At 42.6% G+C, this 14,309-nt stretch overlaps 1 protein-coding gene across 2 annotated transcripts in view; it reads right to left on the reverse strand.

The window, feature by feature from the left end:
* PLEKHA1 (pleckstrin homology domain containing A1) overlaps nt 1-14,309 on the reverse strand; it is an 84,289-nt gene that overhangs the window by 16,051 nt on the left and 53,929 nt on the right. For both annotated transcript variants that reach the window (XM_040361943.1, XM_040361944.1), the window contains exons 7-9: nt 10,736-10,873; nt 4,050-4,118; nt 3,881-3,945 (exon numbers count right to left, since the gene is read on the reverse strand). In XM_040361943.1, the coding sequence (XP_040217877.1) occupies nt 3,881-3,945; nt 4,050-4,118; nt 10,736-10,873 (272 nt within the window). The remainder of the gene's footprint in view (nt 1-3,880; nt 3,946-4,049; nt 4,119-10,735; nt 10,874-14,309) is intronic.

The raw sequence follows: 14,309 nt of genomic DNA on the forward strand, positions 1-14,309 counted from the left end.
TTTTGCTTTTAGGCCAAAAAATAATAATTTTGGTCTCATCTGACCAGAGCACCTTCTTCCATGTTTGCTGTGTCCCCCACATGTCTTCTCGCAAATGGCAAACGGGACTTCTTATGGCTTTCTTTCAACAATGGCTTCCTTCTTGCCACTCTACCATAAATCTACCAGATTTGTGGAGGGCATGACTAATAGTTGTCCTGTGGACAGATTCTCCCACCTGAGCTGTGGATCTCTGCAGCTCCTCCAGAGTTACCATGGGCCTCTTGGCTGCTTCTCCGATTAATGTTCTCCTTGTTCGGCCTGTCAGTTTAGGTGGACGGCCATGTCTTGGTAAGTTTGCAGTTGTGCCATAATCTTTCCATTTTCAGATGATGGATTTAACAGTGCTCTGAGATGTTCAAAGCTTGGGATATTTTTTTTTATAACTTAACCCTGCTTTAAACTTCTCCACAACTTTATCCCTGATCTGCCTTGTGTGTTTCTTGGCCTTCGTGATGCCGTTTGTTCACCAAGGTTCTCTAACAAACCTCTGAGGGCTTCACAGAACAGCTGTATTTATACTGAAATAAAATTTCACACAGGCGGACTGTTTACCAATTAGGCGACTTCTGAAGGCAATTGGTTCCACTAGATTTTAGTTAGAGGCGTCAGAGTAAAGGGGGCTGAATACAAATACACGCCACACTTCAGATATTTCCAAAAAATGCTGAAAACCATTTTTCATTTTCCTTCCACTTTACAATTATGTGCCACTTTGTGTCAGTCTATCATATAAAATCCTGATTAAATACATTTACATTTTTGGTTGCAACATGACAAAATGTGGAAAATTTCAAGGAGTGTGGATACTTTTTCTTTTTTTTTTTTTTTTTTTTTTTTAACATTCATCTTTGCCTAACTCTTTTTTTTTTTTATTATTATTATAAAAGAAGTTTATTAAAGATCATCATTGTACAGTTTAGTTTCTCCAGAACAATCTGGAGCAAGAAGAAATACATACAATTCATTTGAAAAAGATAACATAGCATAGGATAAATATAGGCAATGTGGATACTTTTTCAAGGCACTGTATCTGTGTGTGTGTTATCGGAAGGAGTTAAAGAGCTGAATAAAGCGTTAGTTCATCTTCACCAAAAAAACTGCATATGCAGGCAAGGGAGCCTGTAGATAAAAACAAACTGCGGCGTTGACTAAAGTTAAATAAGGCCCTTGTCCTAAGTAGGCCATTTCCGTACCTCAGAAGCCTGGTTGAAAATGCCCAGCGTTTGCATAATCCAGTCTTGCCTTTTTGCTAGGACATTGCCAAGGGTCACTCCCAGTTGTTACTTTTCACCCCCATCATCACAGCTCTTTCTCCGATTCAAACCCCCTCACATGCACTCTCTCTTCCCTGACAATATAGCGATAAGCTCAACGTTTGAGAGTGGGCTCCTGTGATGAACAGTAACTGCTAGGAGTGACATTTAGCAATGTCCTAGCAAGGACAGGGAGGGACATTTTTCAGTAAGACTTCATTGGGTACTCAAATGACCTACGCCTATAGCAAGGGCCTCATTTATTTTTGGTCAAAGCTGCATAGTTTGTTTTCTGTATTACAGGTACTTATATAGCACCATACATACATATTGTGCATTGACATCAGTCCTTGTCCTCAAGAAGCTAATTTAGACAGGATCCGATTAACCTACCAGCATGTCTATGGAGTGTGGGAGAAAACTGGAGAACCCGGAGGAAACCCATGTAGGCACAGGGAGAACATGCAAACTCCAGGCAGGTAGTGTCACGGTTGGGATTAGAACCAATGATCCCAGTACTATTTTTATCTACAGCCATCCATTACCTGCATAGGCAGCTTTTTGGTAAAGGTGAACTATGCCTTTAAGGTAAACTATGGGCTAATAAAGAGTCACATAGAAAAACATTTATTAACCACTTAAGCCCCGGACCATATTGCTGCCTAAAGACCCAAGGGGTTTTTACAGTTCGGGACTGCGTCGCTTTAACAGACAATTGCGCAGTCGTGCGACGTGGCTCCCAAACAAAATTGGTGTCCATTTTTCCCCACAAATAGAGCTTTCTTTTGGTGGTATTTGATCACCTCTGCGGTTTTAATTTTTTGCGCTATAAACAAAAATAGAGCGACAATTTTGAAAAAAATGCAATATTTTTTACTTTTTGCTGAAATAAATATCCCCAAAAATATATAAATTTTTTTTCCCTCAGTTTAGGCCGATATGTATTCTTCTACCTATTTTTGGTAAAAAAAAACCGCAATAATCGTTTATCGGTTGGTTTGCGCAAAATTTATAGCGTTTACAAAATAGGGGATAGTTTTTTTTATTTATTTTTTTTATTTTACTACTAATGGCGGCGATCAGCGATTTTTTTCATGACTGCGACATTATGGCGGACACTTCGGACAATTTTGACACATTTTTGGGACCATTGTCATTTTCACAGCAAAAAATGCATTTAAATTGCATTCTTTATTGTGAAAATGACAGTTGCAGTTTGGGAGTTAAACACAGGGGGCGCTGTAACATTTAGGGATCACTGTGTGTGTGTTTACTAGTGTAGGGGGGTGTGGCTGTAGGAATGACATCATCGATCGGATCTCCCCTATAAAGGGGATCACCCGATCGATGCGCCGCCACAGTGAAGCACGGGGAAGCCGTGTTTACACACGCTCTCCCCGTTTTTCAGCTCCGGGGAGCGATTGCGACGGAGCGGCTAAAAACAAATAGCCGCGCCGCCGTCCCGGATCGCTCCCCGAGCGGACCCGACCTCCGCATGTACCGGGCGGGGGGGGCTCGGGGGTTCCGATCGGATCCCCCACCCACGTCTAGCAGAGGACGTACAGGTACGTACATGTGCCTGTCCGTGCCATTCTGCTGACGTATATGTACATGAGGAGGTCGGGAAGTGGTTAAAGAAAAAAAAAAAAAAAAACTGTCAGGTTGCTTTAACCAACATATTTAGAAATTTTGATCTTGAGATCTCGATCTCTCGAACTCCATTTGAGCTGTGTTTATAACCCATATATTAGAATGTATGTTCACACAGCAATCGCCCTCAAAAGCAAAAGGGAAAGCAGCAATGGGGCTGCAGTACAGGGGGTATTACACAGATCCTATGTAGTTTGATGGCTTTTTTTGTGCATGTGTTTGCTTAGTGTCCACCAGTGTACTAGGCACATGCAAGTTCCTTGAGAATGGACATAATGTGATAATAAATGACCATCCTTAAATAAAAGACGATTACGATCAGTCATATTTTGAATATCAATGCCAAAATGTCATGATTTCTGCCAGGGTATGCAAACTTTTAAGCACGACTGTACAGAGACTACTGAAGTTGCAGAGAGGAAGCGGTGCGGTGGATTGTGTTGCACCATGCTGTGTTAAAAAAAAAAAAAAAAAAAAGGTACTGCATCCAAAACATATTTCAGCACACACCACTGCAGCAAAGTGATCTAGCACGATAGGGGAAACAAGGCGGTTGCCTTGCCCTGAGTTGGGATTGCAATGGGCAAGACTTCCTAAAGCAGTCCCAGCACAACTGGTATGAATAGGCCCTAAAAGTGCAGAGCTGTAGTCCTTATCATGGCTTACCTATGCAGTAGATCAGTAACCAGGAACAGCAGCTTACAAAATCAAAAAAGTCTGAATCTGTACTGCATTGTTCCTCTCAGTCAATAACTAACTAGACAGTGAACCCAGAGTTACAGGGCTCACACGTTTACTCTAAATAGGAAGGCAGGCCTACCAATCACTGCTTCTGTGACTGTTAGCATCTTATGCATGTTGAAATAGCGTGATGTCATCAAACAGTGTGATGTCAGTACAATGTTTAGCAATCTTCAATTAAATTGCAAGCTCACCCCTGCTTGCACTCCTGTACTTTCTGCACCTCTCTCAGTTGTATCACTCGCAGTGGCTCCCGGTCCTATGACACATTGGTAAAGTAAAAGCAGATAAGTAAATTCCATAACCAAGCTAGCACTGATAATGAAAAAGTAGAAAAAAACAAAAAACAAACACAAAGCCTACCGATTCAGATTTGAAGTATCCTATTGTATTCTCATCTAGGAGAAAGAATCTTCTTTTCCAGTTCTTCATCTTCAAGGTAAAAGCAAGAGAAAAAAGGCATGTCATTTCCTACTTTTATCTGCTACATATTTAAACAAGATAACAAGAAAACGCACAAAAAAAATTAATATTAAAGCTGCCATTGCTGCGTTTCCTCTGAAAATGTTAGTCAGTCACTGAAACTGAAGACAGCACTATTCAGAAGAGGCATGCCACTAGCATTGACATAGTCAAGTCAAAACCCCAAAACGACTTCTTACAAGTTAATGACTTGGAAGGATAAGATACTGTATCTGCATGGAACTAGTATTTCCAGGAAGATAGGTTAACAATGGCAGACTACCTGGTTTCTCAGTACAGGACACAAAATATACATTTAAAGAACAAGTATAGATTTTTCAATAGTTCATAAATGTGAAATGCACGCTTACAAAGAGCTGACAGGCTGTGGAATTTAAAAGAAAAATAAATAGTGCTATAAGGCTGTGGAATGAACACTCTTCAATTGCAATTCTCTCTCCTGCAGTTTTGCTGCCATGATGAAGAGCACCGGCACACATGCAGGACTTTGGGGGTCATCAGAGGTCTACACTTGTTTTGAAATCATTAAGAATTTGTACACATTTAGCAAACGGAGTAAGGAGTTGGCCAAGGCACAATTTATAAAGCAAATTTAAAGAAATCTGTGCTTTGCCAATTCAGGGAAAAGCAACAGGTTTGCTTTAACTCCATTTCCCCTCAGCATATACTTACTTGTCTCTTGCTCGCCCACCCTACATTCTGAGCAAATTCTTTAATGGGTATAGAAAAGTGTGACTTTATGACATGTGATAGCGCTGTGTCAATCTGGGGATAATTGCTCTGCACTTGGTCCACAGATTCACCGAGTGAACTCATTTTACTAGTAAATAGTCACATCTTCAGCACGATGTATAAAATCGAGAGACAGTAAAAAAGGTACCATCCCTACCATTGTATTTATTATTACGTGGTGTGAATGCTGTTAGCAGGTTTGAATAATTACAAACCCCCAGTATGACATCACATCAGAGTACACAAAATGTCCACCTGTCAGACTCTAGAATAGCTTACAAGCAGATAGAGACGGAAAGAGCACTGCCAACGAGACCAGCTTTTCCCTACCACTATATCGCACCCAAAAAAATTGTGCGACTATAGATGAACAGCAATTTCCTGTAACCTAAGAAAGATGTATCCACCCACAACAGCATATGCCAATGACACAAAACAGCCAATACCATCTTGTTCCTGATGAAAACTTCTGCGCACCATTCCATGGTAATTTGTCCAAAGGGTTCACTAAAATTCTACACATACAAGCTGCAAATTGCTTTTAGGAAACTTGAAATATAGTTTGTAAGTGTTAATGCGAGCATTGGTTAGTTAATCTGAATGCCTTGACTGTATGTCTTGGGCAAAATACTAAGTGCACTGGGCTGCGTGAAAACGTAAAGGGAGTTATGGGACATTTTCAAATAAATACATTTTGCCAACGCATAATTATATTCACTAATCACTACAAAAACAATTCAATAAACCTCTGCAAAACCATGTTAGATCCGCATCTGCAGACAGCCAAGACCTCCTTCCAAAAGTGATCTTTTAGTGGTATGCATATTCACCAATTAGAAACAGTGACGGTAGAAAAGTGACTACTACTCAAGCCATAAAACATTGCTAGCCTATTTAAAGGGGTTGTAAAGGTACAATTCCCCCCCCCCCCCCTAAATAGCTTCCTTTACCTTAGTGCAGTCCTCCTTCACTTACCTCATCCTTCCATTTTGCTTTTAAATGTCCTTATTTCTTCTGAGAAATCCTCACTTCCTGTTCTTCTGTCTGGAACTACACACAGTAATGCAAGGCTTTCTCCCTGGTGTGGAGTGTCATGCTCGCCCCCTCCTTTGGACTACAGGAGAGTCAGGATGCTCTCTACATTGCAGATAGAGAAAGGAGCTGTGTGTTAGTGGGCATCCTGACTCTCCTGTAGTCCAAGGGAGGGTGTGAGCACGACCCTCCACACCAGGGAGAAAGCCTCGCATTACGGTGTGTAGTTACAGACAGAAGAACAGGAAGTGAGGATTTCTCAGAAGAAATAAGGACATTTAAAAGCAAAATGGAAGGATGAGGTGGAGGACTGCACTAAGGTAAAGGAAGCTATTTAGGGAAAACAAAAAAATTGTACCTTTACAACCCCTTTAAGGCTGAATCCGGGCAAAAACAAAAACCCTCCAATCAAAGGGGTGAATCCCAACTAATGGTGAAAGATGGGGTTCACATGATAAAATGGCTATATTGTTTTCTTTTTTTGTAGTAAGCTGAAGCCCATTTTCCCATGAGCTAGTGTAATGGATTGCTTAGAAATACTTTGCATTTTGGTTGACAGACTTACCCACTTCCACACACACACCATCATCCCGCCCAGGCAAATTTTCAGGTTTCAGCGGTGTCACAATTTTAACCACAATTGCGCAGTCATGCAACATTGTACCCAAACAATTTTGTTTTATCATTTTTTCCCCACAAATAGACCTTTCATTTGCTGGTATTTGATCACCACTGGGTTTTTTTTTTTTTTTACGCTACAAATGAGATTCTTTGTTTCTGTTATAAAACTTTATAAATAAGTACGTTTTCTCCTTCACTGACGGGCACCGATGAGGCACTTGTATGCGGCACTGATAAGCACTCATGGGTGGCACTGATAGGCAGCACTGATTAGGAGGCACTGACAGGTATCACTGATGGGCACAGACTGGTGGGCTCTAGTGGGCCCCTCGATAGGTCTGCACTGATAATCAATGCGCTCTCCTCTACTCACGCTTGTCACTGTGAGTAGAGGAAAAGCAGATAAACGGCAGATAAAATGTAATCAGCTGTGATTGGATACAGCTGATCACATGGTAAAGAGCCGACATCATAGGTTCTTCTCTTTACCAGGATTGGAAATGCAGCGTGTCAGACTGACACCACCACGCTGCACGGCTCTGCGGACACGTGCTAGCTGCCTATCCTGCTGGACGTCATATGAGACCCAGTCAGGATAACAGCCAATTTCCAGCCGTCATTCTGTTATATGGTGGGCGGAAAGTGGTTAAGCACTTTATAATCTGGTTTTCCTGCAACATACTGTTGCTGCTTTTGACTGTCTAAGCTACAAGAGAATGCGCATGCAACTATATGATTAGTCAGCTGCAAGGGTGGCTGGGTCAAGTAGCCTAGGAAACTATAACTGCTTTCTACACATTTTACTTATACTGTGTGTACCTACCTATAAGTTGTATTTTTTTTTTTAAGTGGTTGTAAAGGTAAGAAATACCTTATTTCACATCACCCATCCCACTGCAGTGCTTAGATCGGGGAAGGAAAACGGCGGGCGGTTGCGTGATTGCACATCGGAGATGTGAAAAAAAGATATTTAGCTGCAGAACAAAAAAAAAACAGACACTGTGTAGTTTAGCAGAGGAGCTGGCAGTAATCTGTGAGCACTAACTTTACAACCACTTTAAGGTTGAAAAACATCCTAGCATTTGTATTCTGAGGCCGCGTACACACGGTCGGTCCATCCGATGAGAACAGTCCAAAGGACCGTTGTCATCGGTTAACCAATGAAGCTGACTGATGGTCTGATGTGCCTACACACCATCAGTTAAAAAAAACGATCGTGTCAGAACGCGGTGACGTAAAACACAACGTGCAGAAAAAAAACGAAGTTCAAAGCTTCCAAGCATGCGTCGACTTGATTCTGAGCATGCGCAGGTTTTTAACAGATGCTTTTGCATACTAACCATTGGTTTTGACCTATCGGTTATCAGTCCATCGGTTAAATTTTAAAGCAAGATCTCTTTTTTGACCGAAGGATAAATGACCGATGGGGCCCACACACGATCGGTTTGGACCGATGAAACAGTCCTTCAGTCCGTTTTTTATCAGTTTTGACCGACCGTGTGTACGCGGCCTGACCTGTATTTTTTCTCAATCCAGAGCTTTGCTCGTCTGCAGCGGCGCGGGTCTATCTCCCTCTCCCCACAGGATAGAGAGGCAGAAGCCACTGGCCCCTGCTGCTGTCAATCAAATCCTTTTAGGAGGAAGAGGGGGTGGGGTGGAGAGTTGGCGATGATGAGCCACGCTGTGTGTCTGCAGACCCACGAGCGACTTGCTATGATGGCACATGCAGAAGAGCAGGAGCGCCAACAGAGAACCACAGAAGAGGAGATTCGGGGCCTCTCTATGCAAGATCATTGCACCGAGCAGGTAAGTATAGCTTTTATTTATTTTTTCTAAAATAACAAAACATGAGAGGCAGGCAACTAACAGTTTAAAAAAAAGCAACAGTCCGCAGTATTAATCTACATATTTTTTTAGCACACATTTGATGAACTCCCCAAAATCTACCCAAACACTACACCACTTGCCTACTTTGGCACTTTCACCCCCTTCCTGTCCAGGCCAAATTTTCTGATTTCAGCGCTGTCACATTTTCAATGACAATTGCGCGGTCATGCCGCACTCTACTCATATGACATTTTTATCTTTTTTTTCAAACAAATAGAGCTTTCTTTTGGTGGTATTTAAGCACCACTTGTTTTTTTATTTTTTGCTAAACAAAAATAAGACCAAAAATTTTGAAAAATACCCTTTTCTTTGTTTCTGTTATAACCTTTTGCAAACAGCTAATTTTTCTCCTTCACTGATGTGCGGTGATGAGGCTGCCCCGATGGGGCGGTACTGATGGGCAATGTTGGGGCTGCAATGATGATCAGTACCTTGATCACCAGTGCAGATGTCCCCTTTCACACTAGCCGGTTACCAGCTCTCTCCTATGGAATGCCAATAACTGGCAAGCATGTTCATATCGCAATCAGCTGTGATTAATCACGTGCTAAAGAGAGCTGCTGTGATTGGCTCTTTATCACAATCAGTAATCCGCTGTGTCCAAAAACAGCGATCAGAGTGCGCTAGGTGCTCACCACAGAACTGGATGACCGCGCTGTAGACATCATTTGCCTATAGCGCGGTCGGCAAGTGGTTAAAGCGGTTGTAAACCGCATAAACTTTTTTTTTTTCCCCCAAACCTGCAATGCAAAAGGCATAATAGGCTAGTATGCACCGCATACTAGCCTATTATGAAATACTTACCTCGGAACGAGGTGTGTACCACTTACCTGGTCCACGCCGAGCAGGATGTCATCTTGCTCCGGCGTGTCTTCCGGGTATCGCCGCTCCCGCGCGGGAGATTTAAAATCGGCAGGGTCCGGCGGATGCCGGTCCTTCAGCCGTGGATTCCCCCCTGCGCATGCGCCGCCCGCATTGCGGGGGAAATATCTCCTAAATCGTGAAGGTTTAGGAGATATTCTCCTTACCTACAGGTAAGCCTTGTTATAGGCTTACCTGTAGGTAAAAGTCCAAATAGTGGGTTTACAACCACTTTAAGGAGGATAATTGAACATTATGTTATTATGAGAGCACACCCGAAGATACAGTTATCCATGATCTTAAATGATGCATATTGTATCGTATCATTAACCACTTGACCACCAGGCACGAAAAAAAACAACTTAATAACCAGACCAATTTTCAGCTTTCGGTGCTCTCACAATTTGAATGACAATTACTTAGTCATACAACATTGTACCCAAATGAAATTTTCGTCCTTTTTTTCACACAAATAGAGCTTTCTTTTGGTGGTATTTAATCACCGTTGGGTTTTTTATTTTTTGCGCTACAAGAGAAAAAAAGACTGAAAATTCTGTAAAAAAAATGAATTTTTCTTTGTTTCTGTTATAAAATTGAGCAAATTTCGTATTTTTTCTTCATTCTTTTGCATAATGTGAAAGATGAAGTTACGCCGAATAAATAGATACCCAACATGTCACCCTTCAAAATTGCCCCCGCTCGTGGAATGGCGCCAAACTTCGCTACTTAAAAAACCCCATAGGCGACGTTGTAGGGTATTGTGGGGCATTGCAGAGTAGTGTGGGGCATTGCAGAGTAGTGTGGGGTATTGCAGAGTAGTGTGGGGTATTGCAGAGTATTGCACAGGATATTGTGTATTGCACAGTATGGGCAGGGATAGCGGAGCATGTAGGGATGGATGGCTGGATCTGTGACTGCATTTGTCACAGATCCAGCCCACAGCACTCGTGCTGCATCCGCTCTCTCCCCTCTCCTCTCACACTGTACCGTTCGGTACAGAGAGGGGAGGGAGGAACCGGCGTCATCACATGACGCTGGTTTGTTTACAAGTGATTGCTCCGTCATTGGACGGAGCGATCACATGGTAAACCGCCGCCATCAGCGGCGATTTACCGTGATCCGCCGAGTCCGGAGGGGTGCGCGATTCTGGGAGGACGTCCATGGACGTCCTCCCAGAGTTAAGGAACCGCCTTGTAGACGTACATCGTCTATAGGGCGGTGATTAAGCGGTTAAAGACCACTTGTGATGTCATGCATGGTAGAACACCAGTTTAAAGAGGTTAAGTATCTAATCTAAACAAAAACTTTAATCTTTCTCTACAGTTGTAAAATATTAGCTAGCAATGAAAACTAAACATTTAAAAAAGTTTCATCCTGTAAGCCACATAATAGTGACTATTTTCTTCCTCATTATTGTCATATTAGTATCTTACCACAGCCCCCTGTTTAACACAGTATCCGGCTTTTATCACGCCGCCCTCCGATAACCGATAAGGGGGAGATGGGAGCTGGCTTTGGCTGCGTTTTAGGTTGCCTTTGTCACCAGTGTTGGCACATTCACTGAGTTCTTGCTGTTAATGGAAACAAAAAAGACAGATATATACATTTTATACATTTAATTGAAATTAAGCTTTAATACTTCTTTACATTTTCTGTATGTGTTTGAGGAACAATATGCAGCAAAATCCATTTAATACTTACAATATCATATTAAACTGTCAGTATGGTGTTCATTCTATTCACTTATGAACTTTAATATTTCTTCTACAGTAGTTAATACATAACCTGGATGTTTTTGGATGATTATTATGCTGTAGGACAAACCCTTACCCACTAGGAGTAGACCATGAGTATTGCATGGTTATGCAAAATGCTGTGGCAGGCTTTTTAGTTCAAGTTGCCAGTCGCATTGTGCAATTCCTTAGCTCTGGATACAGCAAAAGAGCTCCAGACCATTATAATTCTTCCTCCATGTTTGAAAGTTGTTTTTACACGCTGAAGAACCATTTACCTAAACCATACATTTAAAATTCTGTTCTACCAGTCCTAAACACCGTCCAGCCCGTGAAGTCCACTGGTGGCGATTGCTTGCCCAAGCAACCTACTTTTTAAAATCTTGCCAACCTAGTAACGGCTCTCTTAATTCCATGTGATCCATAAAACCTGCAGCTCCAAGTCATCTATTAACAGTTGGAGGTGAAAATTAACTTGATCACTGTTAAAGTGACCCGTTAGCAAAAGGGTAAATTAAAATGGTGTTAAAGGCTTAATTTAATTTTTTTTTTTTTTAACCACTTCCAGACCACCCACCGTACATATACTGTGGCAGTTAACCCTTTCACTCCCTGTCACAGTGTTCATATTTTTTACTGATCACTGTATTATAGGTGCACTTGTGACACTAAACAGCATTAGGGCAGTTAGTAATAGTTAGCAATAGTCCCAGGTACCCTCCATATATTCCCTAACATTTAACCCCTTGATCACCCCCAATTAACCCTTTCACTTCCTGTCACAGTGTCATTAGTATAATGTACAGATTCCCCCCCCCCCCATCACTGTATCAGCGTCACCGGTGACACTAGTTGGCATCAGTCTTGTTTAGGTTCAGTGTCCCAGCACATATTCCCTAATAAAGTTTTAACCCCCTGACTCCACCCCCCCCCCCAGTTAACCCTTTCACTCTTTGTCATGATGTCATTAGTAGAGTGTACAGATATTTTTTCTGATCACTGTATTACTGTCACGGGTGAAATCAGTTGGTGTCAATCCTAGACAGCATCATATTTTAACCCGTTGATTGCCAGGAACACCAACACACACACACACACACACTGTATACCTCCATTACTAGTATAGTGTCTGAACGGATCAGAACTCTACTAGTATCCCCAATAGTATAGTGTTCCCAAAAATGCAGCATTAGCAGGATCAGCCCTGACACCTGCGTTAAAAGTGCAGGATCAGTAGATCACGGCCACTTCCAATACACAGTACACAAAACCGCAGCGTTTAGAGTCATGCCTGATCTCTGATAGCACTAGCAGTTTATTTTGTAGTGGTTCAAACAGTCCTCGACAACCAGGTGCTTTACCTGCTAGTCATACTAGGTCCCTCTAAATGTAGTGGCCAAAATGTCAAAGGAAAGGTACACTAGTGAAGAGGCCTACAGGATGCTGAGCATGAAAGATTAGAGCACAGGGGAAGCCTCACTGTCAGAATCAGAATTGAATTCAGGCTCACTATAAGAACCTGTAGAGAACAGCAGCAACCCTGACAGATAGCTCCGATGATGGAGTAGAGGTCCCTGCAAAGGTCAGAAGTACCTGAACCCGTTCTTCTGTTGCTGAGGTACAACAATCTCATGGTTCTTGTGTTCAGCAGAGTGCCAACTCTAGTGCCACTCAACCTTCTGGTGAACTGGCAAGCACCAGCAACCTGGTACATCTAGGGTCGTAGACAAACCAGCACTGCAGCAACACTTGGTGATGAGGCGAGTCCCATAGGTGCAGTTCAAGCTGGCGATTTGGCTAGCACAAGTAGTATCCCGCAGCCACCAAGAATTCAAACACAGGCCCGTAAAGCCCATAGTGCCCTTCCTGTTGCGCTTGCAAGTCCTGATTGGAAGCCAACCACTTCTGCATTGCCTGTACTTCCCCCATTCACTGGCCAACCCAAAATTCAGGTGAAAAACAGCAGATTTTACTTCCCTTCTGTACAGACCTATTGTCACCGAAAGCAATTTATATGCCAGTGACTATCGCCGGAAATCCAAATGTGACCCTTGCCAGAGAATTTGGTTGGAAACCTAAAAACGGTTCCCAAATTTAAGACCTTTCTGGGCCTATCCCTCCTCATGGACATTACTAAAAAGAGTGAGTTGCGGCCATATTGGTCCACTGACCCAATTCACCATATGCCCGTGTTCTCTGCTGCCATGGCCAGGACTAGGTACAAGCAAAATTTTACGGTTTACGCACTTCAGTGAAAATGACCTCAAGGTGACCCTAAATATGATCGGCTCCACAAAATTTCTTCCCCTCGAAAACCACTTCAACCAACAGTTTGCAGCCTTGTTTATCCCCAATCAAGATGTCTGCGTTGATGGGTCCCTGATCAAATCTTCTGGGCGCCCTGATTTCAAACAGTTTCTCCCCAGCAAGCATGCCAGATATGGGGTCAAGATGTATAAGCTCTGTGACAGGGCAACAGGCTATAGAGATTCCTGGTTTACAAGGAAAAAGATAGCAGCGTGGAGCCCCGTGACTGCCCAGACGACATAGGGAGCAGCGGCAAGATTGTTTGGGACTTGGTGTCACCCTTATTTCGAAAGGGGAACCATTTATACATGGACAATTTTTATACAAGCGTGCCCCTTTTATAGACACCTCCCAATTAGGAATTGCTGCACGTGGCACCATGCGATCTAATCGCTGGGGCTTCCCCCAATGGCTTGTAGATACCCGATTTAGATGAGGGGAGAGCCTGCTTGAGGTCCAATGAATTACTTGCAGTGAGATGGAATGACAAACAGAACATTTTCATGCCGTCTTCCATTCCCGCAGACACGGCAGTCCAAATTATTACGGCGACTGGTGTCGTTGAGAAGCCCCTCCGTGTCCAAAAAAAAAAAAAAAAAAACACGGGAGGGGTGGACTTCAGTGACCAGATGGCAGCTTCTGGCCTTAATTGTCCTTAAGGCCAGACGCTGGTACAAAAAACGTGTTTGTATACCAGATGGCCCCATGCTTCGGCATATATTTTTATTCACTTTTCATGGCAGAGATTTCTTCATCCACATCGATGTGAATAAAGAAATCCGTTGAACAAAAAAAAGAAGTATACAATATTTGCCCAACAAGGACCAGCAGAGTACTGGTATGTTGCTGAACTTTGAGTAGTTATACCGGAATGATGCATGCAGGTTCAAGCATAGTATCATTTTTTTTTAAGTCAGCAGTCGGCCTTCATGTAAAAGCAATCCTAGTAGCCAATTAGCCGCTAGAC

The sequence above is a fragment of the Rana temporaria genome, chromosome 8 (genome assembly GCF_905171775.1).
Source record: "Rana temporaria chromosome 8, aRanTem1.1, whole genome shotgun sequence".
Taxonomy (NCBI): Eukaryota; Metazoa; Chordata; class Amphibia; order Anura; family Ranidae; genus Rana; species Rana temporaria.